A 24,131-nucleotide genomic window follows, 5' to 3' on the forward strand; every position below is an offset into this window, starting at 1 on the left:
AGAGAGAGAGAGAGTGACAGAGAGAGAGAGAGAGACAGAGAGAGAGACAGAGAGAGAGAGAGACAGAGAGAGAGAGAGACAGAGAGAGAGAGAGAGAGAGAGACAGAGAGAGAGAGACAGAGAGGTGATAGGTGGTGTGTGTGTCCTGTCGTTTGTGTAAATACACAACAGAGTAAATGTCATTGTGTATTTGAATAATCAAGTGTGCATCATAAGTTACTGTAATAACTACAGACAGTCATGCTTCAGTTCTTTCAGAGAAAAGTGATTTAATTACAATAATTGTATCTGTTAATCCATCAAAGGCCGATACTGTGATAAGTGTCAGATGCAATGATAACACACTGTGCTAGTATATTTTTTAACAGTTGTAAAGTCGTGTGATGGTAGATACCAGGACATTGAGTCAGAAACACCAGCAGCATGTCAGCTTCTGTTGCTTTTCTGTACGGACTTCAAACAGTAAAGCTTGATGAAACACTAAATATCTGGATTTGGATCTCACACTTTAGATACAACATCTGTCAATGATCACTTGATCACTTGATATTTCATTAGTGTTCTGCAAGCAACTGGTCCGGACGCTTTAACCTTTAAATGAAATATAAATATGCAGTTTTGTTTGATCAGCATGATTGTAAACATGTTTCATGTGATTTTAATTCCTTTATATGATGTTTCAGTCATACGTCTTTTTTATTCGTGCTGAATTGAGCTTTTCAGTATTCAGGATTGAAAATGCAATCTGATATAATTGTACAGAAGTTGACTTTGTTGAGTAAGGACGATAACGTTTGCTTTGTCTGCTGAAACACAGGCTTCTATATCAAGTGTTCACAACCCCTCTGACTCACGGTCATCACAGAACTTTAGGAAGTCAGCTTTATTTATAGAGCGCTTTTACAACTTTCATTGTTACAAAGTAGCTGTACAAGAAATATATTGACAATAAGCAAAATATGTTATGCAAGTCAAAACCAAAAAAGGTGAAAACACAGAAGACAGACACACCCACACACAAACAACATGCACACGCACCAACACACACACATACACACACACACACACACAAACAACATGCACACGCACAAACACACACACACACAAACAACATGCACACGCACCAACACACACACACACAAACAACATGCACACGCACAAACACAAACACACACAAACAACATGCACACGCACAAACACACTCACACACAAACAACATGCACACGCACCAACACACACACACACACACACACAAACAACATGCACACGCACAAACACACTCACACACAAACAACATGCACACGCACCAACACACACACACACACACAAACAACATGCACACGCACCAACACACACACACACACACACACAAACAACATGCACACGCACAAACACACACACACACAAACAACATGCACACGGACCAACACACACACACACAAACAACATGCACACGCACATACACACACACACACAAACAACATGCACACGCACAAACACACTCACACACAAACAACATGCACACGCACCAACACACACACACACACACAAACAACATGCACACGCACAAACACACTCACACACAAACAACATGCACACGCACCAACACACACACACACACAAACAACATGCACACGCACAAACACACAAACAACATGCACACGCACCAACACACACACACACACAAACAACATGCACACGCACAAACACACAAACAACATGCACACGCACACACTGAGAACCACACACCCAAGATAAGAAGAGAGAAACACGGGTCAAATATTAAATAGATTATAAATTCCTATATGCAATATTAATGAAATAAAACTTTAAAATTCTTAGAAATAACACAAATAAATCAACAAACTTCTCTGAAGATGCTGGAACCAGTGACACACCACAATAAAACACAACAGATCTCAGACGTCCCGCACAACACCAGACACACCTCACTGAGAGAACAGTCAACATTAATCTGCAATTAAAGTTTACATTTATCACAAGATTAAAGGACTCGCATTACAAAGCATGTCTGGAACAAAGTGACAAATACTTTAAACACACTTCTGTTAACACAAAAATAAAATGAAATGTTTTTCAATGTATAAAAAGAGTTATGTGAAGAGTAATGTAATTGTGCCGACAGCCCAACACACGTTTCTTATCACAAAACAAAAATATTATATTATATGGCCAACGTTACAACATAATTCCTACAGGAGTGGTTTCCCATATTAAAGTAGTTTTCAAAAACATATTTTACAAAAGAAATGACGGCCTGCATCAATCTCACCGATATATTTGATTTATATGTAAGTGCAAGTTGTTTGGGAAACTGCCACATTACTTTATAGTAATTCCATTATTTCCATGAGTTTGAAAACTGAATGATTAAATGACCCTAAAATTCTTGTATATCTTGCTTTTATTTAGGGAAATAATGGCCTTTTATCTCTTAAGAAGCGATAACACAAAGGGCTACACAGTTTCACCAATCGACTTAACAGATGAAGCTTAAACATTAAAGACTTTCACGTCATGAGAGACTTACTTATTTACTGAAGGTGTTTGAGTCGCTGTTGAAGTTGTAAAACAGAACTATTGACGTTTGTTTTCGTCTTGAGAAGATTACTGAAGACACTTTGAGATCTCTCACGATGCATTTGGGAATCAAGAGTCAATTCCTAAAGTTGGAATGAATTACTCGTCTTTAAAAGCCCTTTAAAGGTCAAACTCTTCTCAACTCAATCACATATTCAGAAAGTTCATAGATGCAAGAGCTGTGGAACCTGAAGTATTCTGCATCGATGCATAAAAACAAAGGGTCTGTTTGCACACAATAAGTACGGTGGGAATGATTGACGACGGTCCCTCGGGTGTGCATTCACTTTCCATTATACCACGGGATGTTGAATGCTTCAATCTCAAATCAAATCAAATCTCTTTATGGTCCCTCAACCGTATAAGTACAACAGTCGGGGAAAAACCTGGGTGCAGTTCCTGCTAAATGACTAAATTTAAATATGTTTATTGTACAGCTGCTTTGTAACAATGAGAATTGTAAAAAGCACTATATAAATGAAGTTCATTTACACATAACTACACAGAGCAAATGTAAACACAATGTACAATGAGCAGAACACGTAATGCAGATGAGCAAACAATAAAAAAATACATCTTGAAGATACGGGAGCAGACATCACGCTACAACCCATCGAGCTCCCTACGATCACAAAAAAGTCCACTAAAGGGGGTCGAGCTTTCTCAAATGTAGCACCTTAACTTTGGAAAAGCCTTCCTGATACAATCGAGGGTCAATTTAAGTCTAGATTAAAAACAGCAAAGCATACATATTATCTCTTGTTTGTTAGTAAATGAACAGCAGCTACGCTATTTGATCTCTCCCCTACATCCAGATACCCATCCCGGGGTAACCACAGATGATGCCGGCTCAAGTAGGACCACCTGGTGTCATCCTCCTGTGAGAGACTGACTGACCGTCGGGAGGAAACTACACATTACACCAGCACCAGCTGATCGTCACGTGCCATCCTCATACAAGAACACGTGGACGTCATGTGTCCTCCTCCTGCGAGATCCTGTGAACTTAAGTGATCATCTCAGCTCCAGCCCAGGCAGTCTCCGTCAACAACCAAGAGCAAAGATTGACCCTTGTTATTTGAATACTCACTTTTGATTCATTGAATTGTTTAAAAACAATGAAACATTGTGAAAAGCGCCGTACAAATCAAAGTGAATTGAATATCAAATAGAAGTCTGTCAGATGTATGTGCACCGTCAGGGCTGAGGAGGAAGATGAGCGGTTGGTCACGCTTTACAATGAGGTGCTATGTTTGTTTACACTATAGTAAATGCATTAGCTAATAATGAACATTTGAGTTTTTCAGCATTTATTCATCTTTGTTAATGTCAATGCAGTTATTCTTGTAAGTTCATGGGGCATTAACTGATGTCAACAGACACAACGTTTGAATGCCGAAGTGAACTAAGATGAATAAATGCTTTAGAAGTTCATTGTTAGATCATGTTAGCTAATGCATTCACTTATTGTTAACAAATGGCACCTTATTGTAAAGTGTTAACCATTTTCTCTCACAACTAGGGAATTCAATTTATTTGCATTTGTGTCTTTTAAGTAAAGATGATATTCAAATGTGTGTGTTTGTTAAGTTTTCTGTAACCTCAGTTCTCTTACCTGTTACATACAGATGGATAAATGAGGGCCATATCCTTTTTAGCTTCCCAAATTCGCTTTCATTATTTTGAGTTCTGTATTTTCAATCTTTTGTTTTGGTATACAATAGAAAATACATTTGTCCATAAACCAAAGTATACTGTAGTAATTATAATATAGTAATTATTCTTGCGTACTATAGTATTGTTTAACCTCACTATAGTAAAAATATGTATAATGTTTACTACAGTGTAAGTAAAGAATTTTTTCCATCTGGTTCGGATCAAGTGGACATTTATTTTGGCGGGTCTTCGCGGCGCACACAAGTGTTGCCAATTTTTTAGCCTTTGTTATTGTATTAATCTTTAATGAAAGAAGATTGTTTGTTTATACTTACTGTATATGAATTTCTGTATATTTGGAAAAAGGTTCAATAAAAAGTGTTGCAAATTTAGGAATAGCTATTCACCAACCTTACAGACTGCCTCTGCAACTTTATTTAGCACCTAACAACACATTTAGCTTTTTCTTTAATTATTTAGCAACTTTTGAAAATTGACTCAAATAATAAAACCAAGCATTTTCCATCAAAACACACAAATGAATGATCTTCTCTTTCACACGCTCAGTCACTTGTATGTTTGGCCTCAAATGTCTATGGACAAACCTTTCCTGAGGACTCCAGCACTGCACATATTCTCCTCATATATGACATCACAACTTCATTTAACATCAAATCGACCTGCGTTTAGCAATGTTTCCTGAACACGAGTTGGCAATAGTGACACACACACACACACACTTTCACAATGCACATCATCCTCCAAACATCATGCACAATAACAGCAGATGAACGGAAAGGTTTGGTTTCATTTCTTCATTTTAATTTCTACAGACTCCTGTGTAATAACACACAGCGGTCGAGTGTCTGCTGTTGAACTCAGTGGGATGTGAGGTCATTCAAGTTTGAGGAATGAATTCTGTGTCTAAAACAAACTTTACACGCGTACACGAATGCCTGGACACATTACATACTGTTCTGGTATCAACAACAACAACAAGTAAAATTCTTAAATAAATCAAAACATTTTAACTTCTATATTCAAACCGTTTACTCCATCATGTTCGTAGAAGAAAACAGACCCGTGTTTTAACAACGAGAAAACATTTTGCAACGTAACAATGCACAAAACTACATGATCTTGACTTTAAGGGTTTGCTCGAGTAGAAACTAGAATCACAGACACGTAAAATAAATAATCTTTGGTTTGTGAATGGGCTGTTTGGTCTGTGTTTTACTCTCAAGACGCTTTCACGTGACTCAGATCAGACTCAACACAGTCACGGAGGCGAGTGTTGACCTTACACATCAGCTCTAGCAATTCTGAAGAATCATGAGAACACAAACCGTATATAAGAGAGTGTTTTACATGCATCTGATAAATGGAGTTGTCTTAAAATGAACGCTTCTACTCTTTATTTTCTCTTTTAGGCAGATTGCAAGACTGAAATAAAATTGTACTTTGTGTCAATGAAATTTCGGAAGGCTACATGGTTTTCACATTAAGATGAAATGCCTAAACAATATTCAATTATACAACAGGTTATTCAGCATTTACCATACGTTATTTACAAGATATAGAATAGAATATGCAGTACGTTTTATTTTCAGACAATTGCATTTTCAAGAGATGGTCTTTTTTGCCAAAAGGGGGAACTTATTCGTGTTAACACAGTTTGTGTTACTTTAACCTCAAATTGTGTTTTCCCTTTTATTTAACACAAAATGACACACAAAATGTGTTAAATAGCGTAACACAATGTGTTAACAATCAACAGAGTGCAAGGAAATTATATATATGCTATTGTGTATCCATAAACGTTATAACTGATAAACACAATACAATGTGTTTAGCTAACTCGACATTAAAAAGTGACCATTAAAAACCTGTAATATATAGTAATATATATGATGATATTATTATAATGTAGTCGTATATTGAGATAATACATACAAAAACACAAAGCAACACGTTCACACATGTGAAAGGTCTTTACATTTCGTCAGGAATCTAAATCGCATCCATCATCTGTGCAATGATGTGGCACGTCAGACTGATTCTACTGACACGGTGGACACGTCTGGATCGGTCAAATGTGTCTGATACTGATGCGAGTCATGTGAAAGAATCTCAAGAATATGAAAGATTCACATCTTCTGTGTTTAGTGTGAATCCAGCAGGATAATTGTGTGATGAGTCTGATCAGAGCAATATTTCAGTGGGTGTTAAATTGAACTTCAGTAAACATCAAACAGACGTGTGTGTGTGTGTGTGTGTGTGTGTGTGTGTGTGTGTGTTTGCTACATGTTTAAATGAACAGGCTCCAAGTTGGTCGTGCCGGGCGGGCGGTGGGTCTATGTGAGTCCGATCTCTTCCAGGACGCTGCGGGGGGTTTCTGCCTCCTGTGGAAGGAGATGAACATTTTCTCCAATCAAACACTCACAGATTAAACGGTCACAAATGTTTTTATAGATCCTGTAAATGCTTTCATGGGTTTGTTTTAAATGTAAATAAATGTATGTAAATAATTGCTTTTCTAGATTCATTGATCCTGCATTTAAGTTTGAATTGTTTAAAACCCTTTTAAGTAAATATACTTTATAACTAACTCTATTATTATAAGTAATAACAATGATTTATAAACACAATCATTATTTTCATTAATAACCCTTTTAAAGGACAGAATCTGTATTTTTATAGCACGGTAGACATTCAAAAGACAAAAGCATTCGTGTAAAACACTTTCACCCCAAGATGAACATTTCATCATCATCATCATGTTGTTTCAAAACCATGTGACTTTCAATTTCCCTTTGGTTTGAATCTCGTCAAATTTGTCAAAATCGCTTGTCGAGTGTCATGCAAAAGAAAGTCATGGTTTGGAACAACATGAATGACTATAAAATTGTCATTGTGGGGTAAAATATTGAAGTGAGAGTTTTAAAAGATGATGTCACTGTGTCCTTATTTCATTATTATATATGTGAGGTGTCACCCCTCCGGGCGCAGCTGCTTTATTTCATATGTATGAAGCACATGGAGAGGAGTCGAGCTAAATCTATCCTGACATCTGAAAATAATCCACATGTGGGCTGAAAGCACAATGACAGAAACACACAATGACGACAAACACACACTCAAACACACAACTGAACTTACTTTGGCATCCTGAACACAGCCCGGCCAAAAACAGGGAACAAAACAAGAAACATGAGAATTTTTAAAAGGTTAAAATCAAGGTTGAAAATACAAGAAATCAAGATTTACACACTTTAAAATAAAGGTTGAACAAAGGTTTTATAGCCTCTTAATCTTTATGTAATTCTCATGTTAGCGTTTGTGTACTGGTTCAATAAAGAACTCCGAAAACACAACGCTGGTCTGAGGAAAACTGTAATGAACCTTAAGAAATGGATGAAAACAGATCTTAAAACCTACTGAAGAACCTTTATTCTTAAAGTTTTATAAGTGAAAAGCGGGTGACGGTTCAACGCCAGAATGAAGTCATACCTGATGTGAGTCTGTGGTCGATTGGGGTCGCTTGTTAAAAATTGTTAAAGGTATTTAACAGTAAAATATGTCCGAGACTTATGATTATTATACTGCGATCTTATTAATACCGCAAAGTGATTTTTGATATTTGTGCAGTTTTAATTCTTATTATTTCTCCTTATATCTTTTAGATTGTATAGGCTGCTCCTCTAGCCAAAGAATGGACAAAATACTTTTATTGGACCAATGAACAGATGAAAATAAACATCTTGAAGCATTTCACTCTAAAAATACAAATATATATTTATTCAAATCAATTTCAGTCATCATAAATGAATGTGTAACCGCAATCAGAACCATCACTGAGAATTACAGCATGTTTTCATGAAATTCACCCTTTGATACACAGATGTCAATGTATTCATTTATGTGACAATACAGATCGATTCAATCTACTTATTTCTTTCTACTTACCACGGCACACATATATTTAAATAAGTGGATTCTTGACATAAAAGTGTTCAAACTCTACAAATATTTGATATAAAGTAGGAACTTAAGGATCTCCAGTTTAAAACATGTAAAGTGAAATTGAACGGTTCCTGTAACAAAGAAATCTCATCGAACAGATGATGCTGAATGATGTAATACTGAATCAATGAATGTTTTACAGTTTGAGTGGTAATTGTTTCCAAACTACCATTGAATGTGCAAGTGTTATCCAAATCTATGTATAGTTTTGTTCCTGTTGCTGTAATTTAATCCATAAAAACAAGATTGCTATGACAAACAATAATCACATCATCTACCACATTACATTCTGTATCAGAGACACAAACCCTTCTCAGTAAATACAAACACAGCCAGAACATTTTGGACGGATTAAATATACTAATGCTTTATCAGTACTTTTGTCTTGCTTTCCAGTAAAAATAACCAAATAAAATTAAAAAAGGCTTATTCACATATTTCTGACAATCATTACATTTTTGCTTATGATTAAAAATCTACTGATATTACATAAAAATAACCTTTAAAGGTGAATCATCCCTCACGCTAACACACTTACAATAGACGTCTGTAAGAACCTTAACAAGTCCATCAAAATAAAATGAAATGTATTCGATATTTGTTGTTGCTTTGGCTGTGAATTTCAAAGATGCAAATGTTGTTATTGACAAAAACACACAAATGTCTCAAAGCTTCGTTTGTATGAATGTGAAATAACGTCCTGCACATGAACGAATGTCAATTTGAGCGAAACGATGGAGGAGAAAAACATCAGAAAGACTCGGTCCACGGATAAATGACCCGAGGTGCAGCTCTGTTATAGGACAGTGTGGAGGCGGAGCCAGCAGCCGTGCAGTGCGGTGGGAGGGGCTCAGCATGCGGGACGGATAGCCACATCCAATCAGTACACAGGCGTGTTAAAGTACTCGTGTCGCGGCTGAAGGAGACACACACACACACACACACACACACACACACACACACACACAGGTGATAATGGTGAAGGTGCAGATGTGAGAAACACACATGACGCGTGTAGAACAACATGCAGTGACATCTGTACATCTGTGTAGCGTGGACGCAACAAACACAACTGAAATGCTTTTAAATTCAACATATTTACACATTGATAGGCCGAGCTGCATATTTTACTTTAGACAAGACACAAAGCTGTTATAATTCTACATGAAGATGAATAAACAGATAAAAAAAGAAATCACAATCCGTCGAGATTGTAACAATAAGAAAACAACTGGCGGACATTGGTTAACTTGTGTCTATATTAACAGAAAAGATTTGTATTTTGTGCGAGAAATACGAACTTTGCCACGGAAATACGAACTCCTTTACAACACACAAACACACACACACTACAACCGAGTGATAACACAAAGCTATCCCTAAACACAAACACAAGGTGACCGACCGGTTCCATCGACCATCTCCTACACATAAACACACACAAACACACGCACACAAACCTCAGACGTGTTTAACTCTGGAAGAGTCCAGAGGACTCGGCAGATGTGTTTGGACTCAGAACACCTGCAGGACACATGTTATAAACACACAACAGATCAGAGACACTGAAACACTGACCTGAGAACAGCCGCCCGCAGAACTAAACTGTGATCAGAGAATCCAGTTCACCGGTCACCTGTCTGATGGAGCGTTCCAAATTGGATATATCGCCCTCCCAAGGGCCTTTCGAAGTGAAAACAATCTTGGCGGCCATTTTGAAGGGTCGTTTCAAACCGAAGTGCTCATAATTGGCCACTTCAAAGGGCCATTCGGAATAAAGGATCGGACACTTCACGTCCATGTGATTCTGGCGTGGCGACGGCACCTCCTTGTGGGCACGGAATGGTGGCACAGAAGGGCACTTTAAGAAACTGTTGTTTGGTCCCCGACACCCTTCAACCCTTTGAAGCTCTCACTCCGGAGGGTCATCCCTTTGAAGGGCTTAGGGCATAGGGATGAGCCCTTTGAAATCGCAGGGCGACTGTCTCTCTCTCTCTGTCTGTCAATTTAATTGTAATGACATCACATTCAGGGATGGTTCGCCAAAAAAATGAATTACTCACTCCCTGGTTTTTCCAAACCTACATTGTTTGGTTGAACACTGAGAAACATATTTGGAAGAATCCTTTATCCATACAGTTCTTGGTCAACATAGTAGGAAAAATGATAACTTGATAATGATCCTTCATGCTTCAAAAAATATCTTTCTTTTTGCGTCCTATGGTAGTCAATTGGGTCCAAGACCTGTTTGGTTATGCATTCTTCCAAATATCTTTTCTGCGTCCAGCGGAACAAAGATATTAATGATGAGTAAATGACAGAATAGTTATGTTTGAGTGAACTATCCCTTTAAAGGCTCGTGCAAGAGTTCTCATCAAGGACAAACTTCCAGTGGCTCTGAATCCATGTGGAATGTCTCTGTTCTTTCAGGAATGATTTTCTCATTAGCTGACGGTGAACCCGCAGCGCTGGGAGCGAGGGATTGTGTGCTTTCAGGTCAAAACATCTCAACACAACAGGGAGATTGTGTTAAAGCTCTAATCGGTTTAAATGATTAAAATGGGAGAAAAAAAGAGAAGTAAAGCTACACAAAAACCACACCCGGATACTAAAGTAAAACAGATGCTTGTTATCTAAGAGAGCGTGAAATGATCATCAGAATAAAGGGAATTTACATCACGGATGGAAGAGATTCTGTTTTGCTGTAAGAAGATTTTTGTTGATGTTGTTTAAATGACAAAGGCACATTTTGACCCAAAATCAGTGTAGATCAATCATTCTGAGACATTAAACATCGCCGTAATACAGTCAGTGAAGTTATCATCATATCCATCTTTTCTACATTTATCCATACTGAAAAGAAATAGATTTAATAAGGGGGAAATGTGTGTGTCATGAAAATCTTCATTTTGGGGATCATGAAAGGTTTGGTAGTGACTCGCAGTGCGTGATGTGAAGTGTTTGGCTGCGGTGATATAGAAGATTCACAGCCGTTCAGACGTCTCATCTATTATCACACGGAAGCATCATCACCAGAGAGAATGAGAAATGACGTTAAAGGGATTCAAATGAAAATCCAGTTGTTCCAAATGTGTGTTGTTCTGATATTTGGAAGAATGCTTGTAACCAGACATATCTGTCCTACATTCTTCTAAATGTCTTCTTTTGGGCTGAACAGAACAAATAAACGATAAAGTACGTTTTCCTACTATGAGATTCAATGGGTGTCAAGACCTGTTTGGTTATAAGCATTCTTCCAAATATCTTTCTCTCCGTTCATCAATAGAAAGAAATATATACACATTTGGAACAACTGGACTGTGAGGAAAGATGAAGGATTTTCATTTTTGGGTGAACTATCCCTTTAAATGTGTTTCTCTTATCCAGCTCAGTTAGTTCTCATCCGGCATCACGTCTGACGGAGGAGAGCGAGGGAGTCAACACAAGAGCCCCTTTAAACATCAATATATAGACTTTTGACCTTTACAAGACTAGTTCTCCCAAAACGCTGCTTGACTCGCATTTACTTGCATTCATAGTGAGCAAGATTCAAATATAACAAAGACGTTCTCAGAAATCTGAAAGCTTAATACATTTTCGCATTTATACAAAGCGACTTACATTGCATTATACTTTACATTTGTAATCCCATAGGATCGAACCCACGGCCTTGGTGTTGTTAGCGCCTGCTCTTACCACTAAGCTAAAGGAAAGTCATACTGTATAAACTGTAAGAGAAATATCATTTTAAGTCAAAATAAAGAAGATTTGCTCGGTTACTTTGTCATTGCTCCGATGTTCATTAAACTTATCCTTTAGATTTTTGGTTGAACCGTCCCTTTAAGAAGATGCTATATCGCAATTTATATACGGACTGCAGTACAGTATGCCAGATTTACATCACAAAAAGAGTTCATGATAAAACATGCCAAGTCTGTGCATGCTTTCTGGACTAATGTTACCCACAAGCCCTTGCGCTGTGAATAAGGGGTAGATCATTAACGTTATAGTAAATGATAACAGGTGGTTGTATAGTTTTCAAATGTCAGAAGCAAAAGAAGCCATCATAAAGATGTAACAATAACAGGCAAACACAATGCGTTGTTGTGATGTCTACACACACAACACTACAGACTCTCTTATCAGAAGTTCATACTTTAAGCGTGAAGTAAGTGAAGTGGGATGCAGCCTAAATCTGAGGTCAAAGTTCAAAGGCACCCTCTCACATGTCCTCCAATCAGAGCAAGCGTCATCATGCCCAATCACAAACAGGCAAATCACACCATTTACCAATAAGCTGACAGAGTGGGCGGGACTCTTATAAGATCTCCTCATTGGCCAAACCTCCCCAGTCTTCAGTCTGGCTCTATGAACGAAAACACCAGCCAATCAAAAAGCCCCGTTCTATAAAACGGCATCAATGGATATGGATGTATTATTCATTTTATTATATCATATTTATTAGATTATATTTTACTAAATCGAATGTGACACAAATGTTTAGGTTTGGATTTTTTGTTGCAATTTTAGAGGAGCCACAAAAATGTATTCAAATATACAAATTAAAAGTATACAAATAAAACTTTTATAAATACATTTAATTTGTCGTTTGTTCTGAAATCCAAAAACGACGGTCATAATATTGCTAACATTAGCAAGAGTTTACATATGACTTTCAATAAAAAATAATACATTTGCTGTTTTTTGGGCTTTGTTTAGAAAACATATGTTGCGTCACAATATAAAAGTTATTTGGTACACACGTGTGTTAAAGACACATTTCATATAAACGAACAATATAAAGAAACACAGACTACATAAAGCCAGCAGCAAACATGATAATAAAACATCCTGAGGCATTTGAATCTCCTAAAATCTCAGTGACATTAAACCTGATGCACATCTCTTCAGATCTCACTGTGAAACAAAGAACAGAAGCCAATGAAACGTCAGTCAACTGCACATTTAGGTCTCGCGGACGCATCACGTCTCTCTTTTGTCTGGGGACGATCACAGATGATTCTCACTCGCCTTCATAAAAAAAGAGAATCTCGGAAATCCACTTGAATGTTAATTCTACCTTTCTTCTGACAGACACGTCAAACCTCACGTTTTTCACCTTGACATTTCATTTCTGACCATAGACTGAGATACAGAAACAACTAACCAGTTCAGGATCATTAGAAACTACCGGGTGAATCTCAAGAACAAGTCTGAGATCAAAAGATTATTATTTCATCATCTAATGTTTATTTTTTGATTCATTTAATTCCAAATCTTTTTTATGGACATTGAAGGTCTTGATGTCCCTAAAATAGGCGTAATTTTATCATGCACGTTTTTTTTTGGTTGACCTGGTCATGTTCTCGACAGGTTTGGTGAGATGAACTCTCATGAAGAAACACAAACTCTGTGCTGGGAAATAACATCTAAAGCTACGACTACAGACTGATTTCCTAATCAATAATCTAGAAATCATACCTGGAAGCAGACGGATCGGAAAATCTAGATTCTGTAAATCACAACACAACAGTCGGGTCGGGAAAGAGGTAGACAGAGAGAAAATAAAGACATTTAAGATGTGGAACACCTCAGATTAAGTTTATGTTAAACAGGCCTTCAAGATATATTGAAAGTCTTAAAATAGCAATGGTCACAATTTACACAAATGAATATTCAATTATTCGATTTATACTTCAGTTTTTAGAAGGAGGCAAAGAGAAACATGAATGTTGGTAATATTATTTTCAGATTCGATTTTAAACTAATTTTTCAAACAAAATGCATGATCGCATATCGCGATATATAGCATTTTTTCATCAGTATCACACAGCGCTAACACTGAACAATGCTGCACGACAGATGGCGAATCAAGGGATTGTATATTTTGTGTTTAAGGCGAAGAGTATGAATTCAACACTATAAAATAAATAAACGTCTATTCAGGAGATCAACAAAAGTAAAGTCTTCAGTTTGATCTGATTAAATATCACAGTCCATGAGCCGAGGAATATTGAGATTAAAACTTCATGCATGGACAAAGAAGCGTTTTGTTTTGCTTGCACCGGGCAGGCTGGGAAACACACACACACTTTCTGATAGAGAGAGAGTGTGTGTGTGTGTGTGTGTGTGTGTGTGTGTGTGTGTGTCCTGAGGGATTTCTACCTTTCAGAGAAACACAACAGAAGCCCTGAAGCCAAAATGCTGGTCAGCACATTACAGACGTGCCGTTCTGTGTGTTCATGAGAAACCTCTGCTGCTGTTATAAACCTGTCAATCTCTTTACATCAGACAGTTTCATAAACGCAGGATCATGATGCATTATATACAACACGTTAAACACGCTTCTGTTTGTGCATTCGTGTATGGTGTGTGATAGGGCTGTGCGATATGGAGGAAAAATGCGATAGCATGCTAAATAACGCGATATGATATTTTTTTACATAAAATCAATTTAAATTGTATTTAAATATATTAAAGAAATGATATAACGACATATATTTCACATTATTTTAGTAAAAAGAAAGCATCACTACAACTTCTGAAAGTGAACAGCTGTGTTTTACTGTTGCATTAAAGAAATCGGACATTTTGTCAACAAACAAAAATATATTTAAAAAATAGTTTTGCGACGCGGATTGTTAATTAACTTGCGTCAGAGCACACAAACGCTATCATGCGAACGCACGCATATCCCAACTAACATCCGCTTGCCAGATAGATACTTTTCTATCCGCATCCACATAAACTTTGAACATACATACATACATGTAACTTTTCGAAGAATTAAATCGCTTGTTTATCACAAACCATCGTGATATGCACATGTGCGATTATTTCTATATATTGCACAGCCCTAGTGTGTAATGTGCAGAGATGACACGTTATTCAAACCTTGCAGTTTCTTGCAGTTTCAACAAAGAAGCCGTTTCTTTCAAACCAGACGCTCATATTCTGGATGATAATTGAATGATTTTAGCAGGTAACGGTCGCGCTCACCTCCTGCAGGAGATCCGCCTGCTCGATGGCTTTCAGCACGTTCTTCTTTGAGGTCTCCTGCGCCTCGCCGCCCAACAGGAACTCATCCAGGATAAAATAAGCCTTCTCAAAATTAAAGATGATATCCAGCTCGCACACCTGAGATTGAGAACAACATTCATTGTTTCCTTACATTGTTGTATATACAGCCGGGGAAAAATAAACAGACTATTAAAATGTACCATTTCTAGGTATGTGTTTAGGTAAAAGGATGATTTTGGTTTCATTCTGTGAACTACGAACAATATTTCTACCAAAGTTTCTATTTGCATTTATTTGCAGAAAATGAAACTGGACGAACGGGAAAACAACAGAAAAGATGCTCTGTGTTTTTTTAGACCTCAAATACTGCGAAGAAAACAAGTTCAGATTCACTTTTAAGGAACACAACAGTCATAATTCTACATGTATTTAGGAAAAAGTTTAAGATTATTTCAATGAGATAATCTAGATTTTTCTCAGTTTTCATGATGTCAGTCTTTCTCATTGCTGTTAGATGACTTTATGTCACTCCTGAGGTTTGATGTGAGGAATGACCACATTACATTTAGACACAATGATTTGAAATGAAAATTTTGAATGGTCTCTTCATTTTTTCCGCAGCTGTACACAAAATTATAATGTGCGTTAGATTTTGTGAAAATTAATTATTAAAATATACCTGATAGAATTATGTTCCCGTTTTTTACAAAATAATTGACGTAAAATCTACCAATTTAGTTTTTTAGGATTTTAATTCATTTACATTTTACATTAACATTATCCAAAGAGGAGAGCAATAAGCGATATGTCATAAATTAGTTTGAGTTATTTTAATCAAATACTACGTATATTCTGTAACACTTAACATTAGGGTATCCTTTGTAAAGCATTTATAAATGTGTTCTTTAATGATAAATCAATAATGAACACATTTATAAATGCTTTATAAAGGATACCTTAATGTAAAGTGTTGCTGTGAATTTTATTTTATTTTACTATGTTAAACCCATTTAAATTGCTAAAATTAAGTTTACTTATTTATTTTGTTACCTGTTAATCTGTAGTTCCCAGCATGCTTCACATCTGACTGCATTAGTAGATTAATTTTCCAGATTAACTGTAATTTTAAGTCAAATGAAAGACTTGTTTGTGTTTTGTGTCGATTTATCTTTGAGATTCTCACTTGACCTCTTATGTTGTAAGAAAATAATATAATTAATATATGAAAGTAAGATAACCGTGAAGTTTGAGTTCGACACATGTTTTTGTTGAATATAATAGTTTTTTTATTTGTTTACTTTCAGTAATATTCCCTTAATAATCAAACAAATACTAGTAGAGTTGACTTTATTCTGATTAGTTAATTGTATTAGTGAGTTATAGCAGCACGTTTTACTTAATATAATCCTCATTACAATTTACACAAATATTTTTTAAGGAAGTTCCGCAAGTTATTCTTCTCAGTATTTGTATCAATAGAAACTTACACTGCCAAAGTATTTATCCAGCAGTTCAACGTATCGATGGATGATCTCCAGAGTGATCAACTCATTGTCCTGATCCTCGATGGCACAGCAAAAATACAGACTGGCGTATCTGTCGCAAAACAAAGCAAACGTTTCCTTTAATAATAATAATAATAATATAGTGAATGACATGAACGATAGTGACATACTACTGTACTGTATATAAGCATACTCTAATATTCACAATGCAAACAGGCGTATGGGCAACAAAGTGCAAAAACACAACTCGGACATTAGCCACCCATATATATATATATATATACATATATAAGTAGATGATTTTTAATACATTTCTTTTCTATAAAACACTGAGAACTGAATAAGATTCGATTTACACAAATGTTTGAGCATTTAATAGATGCTCGTAGAAAAAGCAACTTACAAAGACAAAACGAAGCAGTTAATCAAAGGTCAGCTGGTTAACCAAAACTATGCCAATGTTTTTGACTTAGTTCCTTAAATGAAAAAGATGTTCATGTTTGTAGACACTCTTAAGATATAACTGGACGATTCATAGGTCAACTATCTAACGTAGGAAAAGGGGTTTGCATTTCATCTAACATTTATCGTTTTTATTCAGCGAACACTTGATTTATCATCTTGTTCAAACTTCTGTTGTGAATACGTCTTAACATTGTGTTTGTTGAGAAGAGTAACAGAGATGCACATGCTACATAAAGAGCGCCGGCTTGTCGTCTGAAGCTGATGCTAAGCATGGACCGACATCTTCATCCAAACACACACACGTGTCCTCGACGCTCTCTGCTGAACAACATCAACAAATATAATCATTCTGAACACGTAAAGACCTGTTCGAAAACAGTCATTTAATATACGTTAAAAATATTACGTGTGTGTGTATGATGAGTACTTTAAATAAAAAAAAGATGGGACACAACGGTAATGGGGTAACATGTTGAAGTTCTCTTCCAACATAAAATAAATAATTAGTTTCCTTAAAAAAACATCATGTTAATATTATTAGTCATTTCTGTAAGTGTTTTGTGTATTGAATGGGAAATAATTGATCACAGTAAGAGCAGCAGGAGTATATCAGCCCCGTGGTGTATTAACTGAAAGACATCATCATTATCTTGACATGACAATCACACCGTGTATGAATGCTAACATAGATGTTATTATCTGTGTGTGTCTGCTCCCGTTCTTCAGCCGCCTTTAAACCCTGAAGAAAATCACGACTGAATGAAATTAAAGAACAGAAGAGACTATGACAGAGATGGCCGCATGATTTAAAACGCTGAATACAAATCAGGCAGAAGAACAAACACCTAACACTGCGCATTTCAACCACAAAACACACAGGCAGATCTGCGCAGTTTATTGTGAGATGTGTTTTAACATTCCAAGCGATCAGACTTGTTTGACAGACACGTAAAGGTGTAACACTGAAGGACCTAAGACACGCGAGACGTGTTTGTGTCATCCCCCAGGTCACCACGTCTGCCCCCCCACCCTCATTCGGCTGCCATGGAAACATCATCTCGTGTTCATCAGACAGAACAATGGCTTTCATCCTGATCTCGACGAAATCCACAGACACTACAAAATCTGTACCGACGACCTCATTTGGCCCCGAAAACCAGGTCACGTACATGAGCGCTCGACAAACACCTCAACCAATCAGATTCCTGTTCATTATATTGTCCTCATAAACCAGCTTAGCGTGAAAACATCTTAACTCCAGCTCACTGTTACACATTCGTTAGACTTTAAACTCTTTGCTTAACATTTTTATACTACATCTTTGGACTACTCATATATAAATATAAATGTTATTTTACAACGTCTGCCTTACATAAGGAGGCATTTTTTACAAACTAAACAACAGTAGTCCAGATAAAGAAAGTTCTTAGAGATGGGGTAACACGAGCGGTTTCTGCAAATCTCAGAAATGTTGTCAGGAAGTGCTTGTTAAACTAAGGCAGGGCTAATATTTAAAGAAATCCAGGAACAAGGTTATTTTTCTACAGCACAGATGAATAAACCGTATTAACTCATTAACATTTCTATTCTAAAATTAAAACACACATGAACAAATGATTACCTTTCTAATGTCAGTTTGCATACACTTCATATTTAAAGTTCACAATCTGCTGATGATGACACTTTTAAGCACATGGAAAGAAAAAATATCGGTACCAGGATTTACTACTGCTGCTGTTCATACTGTTTTCTTTGTACTTTTATTTAGGACACTCAATTAAAAATAATTAATCTCAAAGCTGAGAACAAACAAACTGATGAAATGTATAACTTGAAGTAAGTTGCTTTGGATTTAAAGTCCCAGTGAAATAAAAAATGACAATTATTTTTTTTTTCATGAAATATTGCAGCGTTTATAGTTTATCAATGTGGGTCATTTTCTTTTTAAAAATCATGTACCCTCATAATATTCTGTTAAAATCTGTAAATGCACTTCTGTCCTGAAATGAATATCCATCATAAATGACGTAAATTAGACGGCTTGGGCGGAGCATTCGTTTACTCCTCCCCTTCAACTGTCCGTCTGCTGCCAATTTCATTTAAAATCAATTCAACATTTGTTTTTACACATCAATCAATTTGCAGTGAAAAACGCAAGCCACGCCCACTAACTGTCAAATTCCTTTTCACTCGGAAATGTGACTGAATTTGCGACTGTTGTTTCTTCGGTATTCTGTTTCACTGGGACTTTAAGCATCTGGCAAATGCATATATGTAAATGTCTAGCTTATGTAATAAACCAAACTACAGTTGTTGGTCTCTGCATTTTGGGATATGTTTTTTAATTTCGGAAGAAACAGGAAAGTAACACCAAACTTTCCTGAAACAGAAGTCTGTGCTGACCTTTTATAGACTATTTTAAGGTCCCTCCACTCCAGAAAACTGCACATCTTGGGCTTCCGGGCCAGAACGGTCTGCACCAGCTCCCGTGTGATTTTCTTCTTCTCCTTATCAGACAGTGGCACGTACCATTTCTGCAGCCGGAGCTTTCCCTGTCTGCTGAACAACAACATGAACTGCATCTGTGGGGACAGAAAACAATGACCAGAGATCACAGGGTTCTTCTCTTAAAGGATTAACAGAAGTAAGAAGAGTAGATGCGATGTGTGGTGGTGACAAAACTAAAGATCATACAAAAATGTGCTATTTAATCAAACCCCTTTATACATGAATACAGATCATCTGACAGTAGATACAAACTACTGATATAATAAAGTGACACTCAATCCTGCATACAAGTCTCCTAGAATAAAAACTGTGATGAGATAATAGACTCACTTACTGGCGTGATCTGCATTATGTGAAGTCCAAAAATGAAAATTCATTATGATTTTTGTCATAATCGAGAAGCCCTAAGACATGCATACATTTCTTTGTTCGGTTGAACACAACAAGAGATATTTTGGAATAATGTTAACAGTTCTGAAGCACCATTGACTGCCATAGTAGGAACAAAATTATAGTCAAAAGTGCCCCAGAGCTGTTTGTTTTCCTACATTCTTCAAAATATCTCATTTTGGCTTCAACCGAACCCAATAATGACTAACGTTTTTTCCTACTACGGCAGTCAATGGTGACCCAGAACTGTTTGTTTTCCTACATTCTTCAAAATATCTCATTTTGGCTTCAACCGAACCCAATAATGACTAACGTTTTTTCCTACTACGGCAGTCAATGGTGACCCAGAACTGTTTGTTTTCCTACATTCTTCAAAATATCTCCTTTTGGCTTCAACAGAACCCAGTAATGACTAACGTCTTTTCCTACTAGGACAGTCAATGGTGACCCAGAACTGTTTGTTTTCCTACATTCTTCAAAATATCTCCTTTTGGCTTCAACCGAACCCAATAATGACTAACGTTTTTTCCTACTACGGCAGTCAATGGTGACCCAGAACTGTTTGTTTTCCTACATTCTTCAAAATATCTCATTTTGGCTTCAACCGAACCCAATAATGACTAACGTTTTTTCCTACTACGGCAGTCAATGGTGACCCAGAACTGTTTGTTTTCCTACATTCTTCAAAATATCTCATTTTGGCTTCAACCGAACCCAATGACTAACGTTTTTTCCTACTACGGCAGTCAATGGTGACCCAGAACTGTTTGTTTTCCTACATTCTTCAAAATATCTCCTTTTGGCTTCAACAGAACCCAGTAATGACTAACGTCTTTTCCTACTAGGACAGTCAATGGTGACCCAGAACTGTTTGTTTTCCTACATTCTTCAAAATATCTCCTTTTGGCTTCAACAGAACCCAATAACGACTTAACGGTTTTTTTCCTACTATGGCAGTCAATGGTGCCCCAGAACTGTTTGTTTTCCTACATTCTTCAAAGTATCTCCTTTTGGCTTCAACAGAACCCAATAACGACTTAACAGTTTTTTTCCTACTATGGCAGTCAATGGTGACCCAGAACTGTTTGTTTTCCTACATTCTTCAAAATATCTCCTTTTGGCTTCAACAGAACCCAATAACGACTTAACGGTTTTTTTCCTACTATTGCAGTCAATGGTGACCCAGAACTGTTTGTTTTCCTACATTCTTCAAAATATCTCCTTTTGGCTTCAACAGAACCCAATAACGACTTAACGGTTTTTTTCCTACTATTGCAGTCAATGGTGACCCAGAACTGTTTGTTTTCCTACATTCTTCAAAATATCTCCTTTTGGCTTCAACAGAACCCAATAATGACTAACGTCTTTTCATACTACGGCAGTCAATGGTGACCCAGAACTGTTGTTATTGCAAAATATCTCTCTTTGTGTTCAACCGAACCAAGAAATGTAAACATGTCTGGAATAACTAGAGAGAGAATCATTCATGACAGAATTTTCATTTTTGGGTGTAGTTACCCATTAACGGAGGAAAAAGATCACGAGGTTAACACGCCTCACATAATCCAGACTATATAATATACTATAGTTACACGATCTCCTTACAGGGTGAACCGTAAAGATGAACATGTCTGGTCACGTAAACTACACTCGATACATGTCAAAAATCAAATGCACTCAAACTATAAACACACTTTGCGTTCTGCACACCGCCTTGCATTGAATGCACGCGTTTAACTTACAGCAGGTGACGCGCAAAGCGATGCAAACATTAACCGCGACACCTTCAGTCAGAAATGATAAGACATTGTATGACGAACCTTCCTGAAGAGGTCAGATTATAAATGATCGATGAACGAATGAATTCACATGAGTTCTGGATTCACAGTGTTTCACAGCGTCCGCGTCTCCTCGGGTCTTGTGTACAAAAATAAGACGCAAAACAACGTTGGCTGACGTCTCGGTCGCTATTGGTCAGCACGTAGGTCTCTCATTGGTGGGAAAATACCGTTACTCACGCCTCTATTCAGAACATACGGGTTTGATTGGTTGTTTCGTGAGTCAGTCAGAGTTAAAGACACACCTGCCTCGGTGTTGTTGGAAGGGTGATTGTCAAGGGATTTAAGGTGGAAAGAAACTCTAGAGGAAACCACGCGAGTTGCGTAGGGCGCTGCACCACCAGGGGGCCCCCTGAGTACAGAATCAAACACACTATAATGTAAACAAGACGCGGATTCAACTTTGTGCCTTGAGTGTTCCGTTACAAACTTCACAGGAATCGTTTGAAGAGCTCGGTTCCAAACTGAGATAACTCCGTTTCCAGCCATTTAAAGAAAAACCTTTGTGTGCATTCCAACTAATCTCAATCAAAGTGCCGTTGATCAAAAATACAGCTCACTAACACAAAATCATTTAAAAAAAACACGATTTTGAATTTTTTTTAAACGGAATTCTCTCATTTTGGAGCCAAACTCTTCATTTGGAAATGTCCTTTTTAATACTTCGTTCATTGAATTACTGTGACGTCATGCAGTGTTTTTATTTCATAAAGTTCTGCTTATGTCATTTCAACTACTATGCCTATGACCTCACAAAGGTGTGCATGGGGCTCCCGGACATCTGGATTGGAATTTTAACGTTAAAATTAAAAGGGAATGTTGAAGCAGTTTGGTTAACACATGAAGTTTGACGAGACCCAATTGCTTGTGTGATAAACGAACCCATAATAACAGTACACAACCACAAATACATAAACATTATTCATATCAATTTAGTGTTTATATATATATATGATTCAAATATATAAAACCGCTTATTTCATCATAAACTATGCAAGTCACTTTGGATAAAAGCGTCTGCTAAATGACTTAAGTGTAAATGATCAAACTCGTTAATGTAATAGAAATGATATAAGATATAACTTTATATACAATTTAACATATCACAGAAGAGGTTTTGGTGTGACAAATGAAAATGCATTTAAAATGTGCATAAAAACAAGGTTCTAACTGATATTTTGGATGATGACCTACCCGATTACGCTTAAGAGTTTGGTCCTATTGAAAATTTAAGTTTTTATTTTTAAATACGTCACGCTTGACCTGGGTGAAGTACCCCAGCAGTAAGGATTGTTTGTGTTATAATTAAAAACCTACATAAATCAACCAACAAATGCTACAGCGCCATCTAGGGACTGATTTTAAATCAAACTGCCTGTCAACTTCAATTAAATTCCCCAAATCTAAATCAGAATTAATGTTACTTTGACTTTAAGCGCATTCATTTAACTTTAATGAAGCCCAAACATCGCTTAAAAAAAACGTCTTTATTTAAATTCTATTTACAGGAGTCTAAAATGCAGAAAGGCAACCCCAAGGGGTCACGCGCGTCTCTCTTGTAGCGCGCGCACAGCGGCGGTGTGGAGCTCGCGCTGCGTGATAACGCGCTTCCGGTTGAATTTGGAAAGACGCGCGGCTTCTGATCCCACCTGCGCATGCGCGTCAGTCAAAAGGCGCATCACGGCGACTGTTTCCGTTGTGCGGAACTAAAGTAAAAGGCAAAAAGACTTTAATAAACTACTGCTGGCATTAAATCGGCAAATTAACAAGGAGTTTACCTTTTCGATCTTATACATGTAGGCGGAGTATCCCGCAGTGCTCTTCTTCCGCGTCACACCACTCCTGCGTTTCTTCTGTGGTTTCTGCGATCTGTCAGATGTTGTTTTCATGATCAGCGCGCTTTACAGGAAAGATGAACCTGTATCGTGAACCATCACCTGGGCACTTTATTGTGTCAGCTGATGTCAGCACAGGTGTAACGCTTCAGCTTAATTACCTCTCATTCTCGCGATCACGCTCTCGCGATACTTCGATCATACGGGACACCTACATTTACATTCAATCATTTAGCAGACGCTTTTATCCAAAGTGACGTACAAAGAGTTCAGGGAGCAATAAGCCATAT

At 37.1% G+C, this 24,131-nt stretch overlaps 1 protein-coding gene across 14 annotated transcripts; it reads right to left on the reverse strand.

Moving 5' to 3' along the window:
* Positions 1 to 5,060: 5,060 nt before the first annotated feature.
* LOC306907003 (AP-1 complex subunit sigma-2) lies at positions 5,061 to 24,011 on the reverse strand. 14 transcript variants are annotated; one of them, XR_013787878.1, is made up of 8 exons: positions 21,989 to 22,112; positions 19,674 to 19,852; positions 16,788 to 16,896; positions 15,280 to 15,417; positions 13,762 to 13,792; positions 9,741 to 9,804; positions 8,895 to 9,196; positions 7,969 to 8,741 (listed from the first exon to the last, which is right to left on the reverse strand). XR_013787878.1 is itself a non-coding variant. In XM_079478813.1 (7 exons), the coding sequence occupies exons 2-6, from the start codon at positions 19,850 to 19,852 to the stop codon at positions 9,752 to 9,754; spliced, it is 510 nt and encodes a 169-aa protein (XP_079334939.1). In that variant the 5' UTR covers positions 21,989 to 22,115; the 3' UTR covers positions 7,969 to 9,196; positions 9,741 to 9,751. The 14 variants fall into 14 exon arrangements, 7 of the variants coding, with proteins under 7 accessions (XP_079334936.1, XP_079334939.1, XP_079334935.1 ...); XR_013787880.1 differs by lacking the exon at positions 21,989 to 22,112 and adding an exon at positions 23,785 to 23,983 and having other exon boundaries at positions 8,030 to 8,741; XM_079478813.1 differs by having other exon boundaries at positions 7,969 to 9,196; positions 21,989 to 22,115.
* Positions 24,012 to 24,131: the final 120 nt, after the last annotated feature.

The sequence above is a fragment of the Barbatula barbatula genome, assembly GCF_947034865.1.
Source record: "Barbatula barbatula genome assembly, chromosome: 17".
In the NCBI taxonomy this organism is placed as follows: Eukaryota; Metazoa; Chordata; class Actinopteri; order Cypriniformes; family Nemacheilidae; genus Barbatula; species Barbatula barbatula.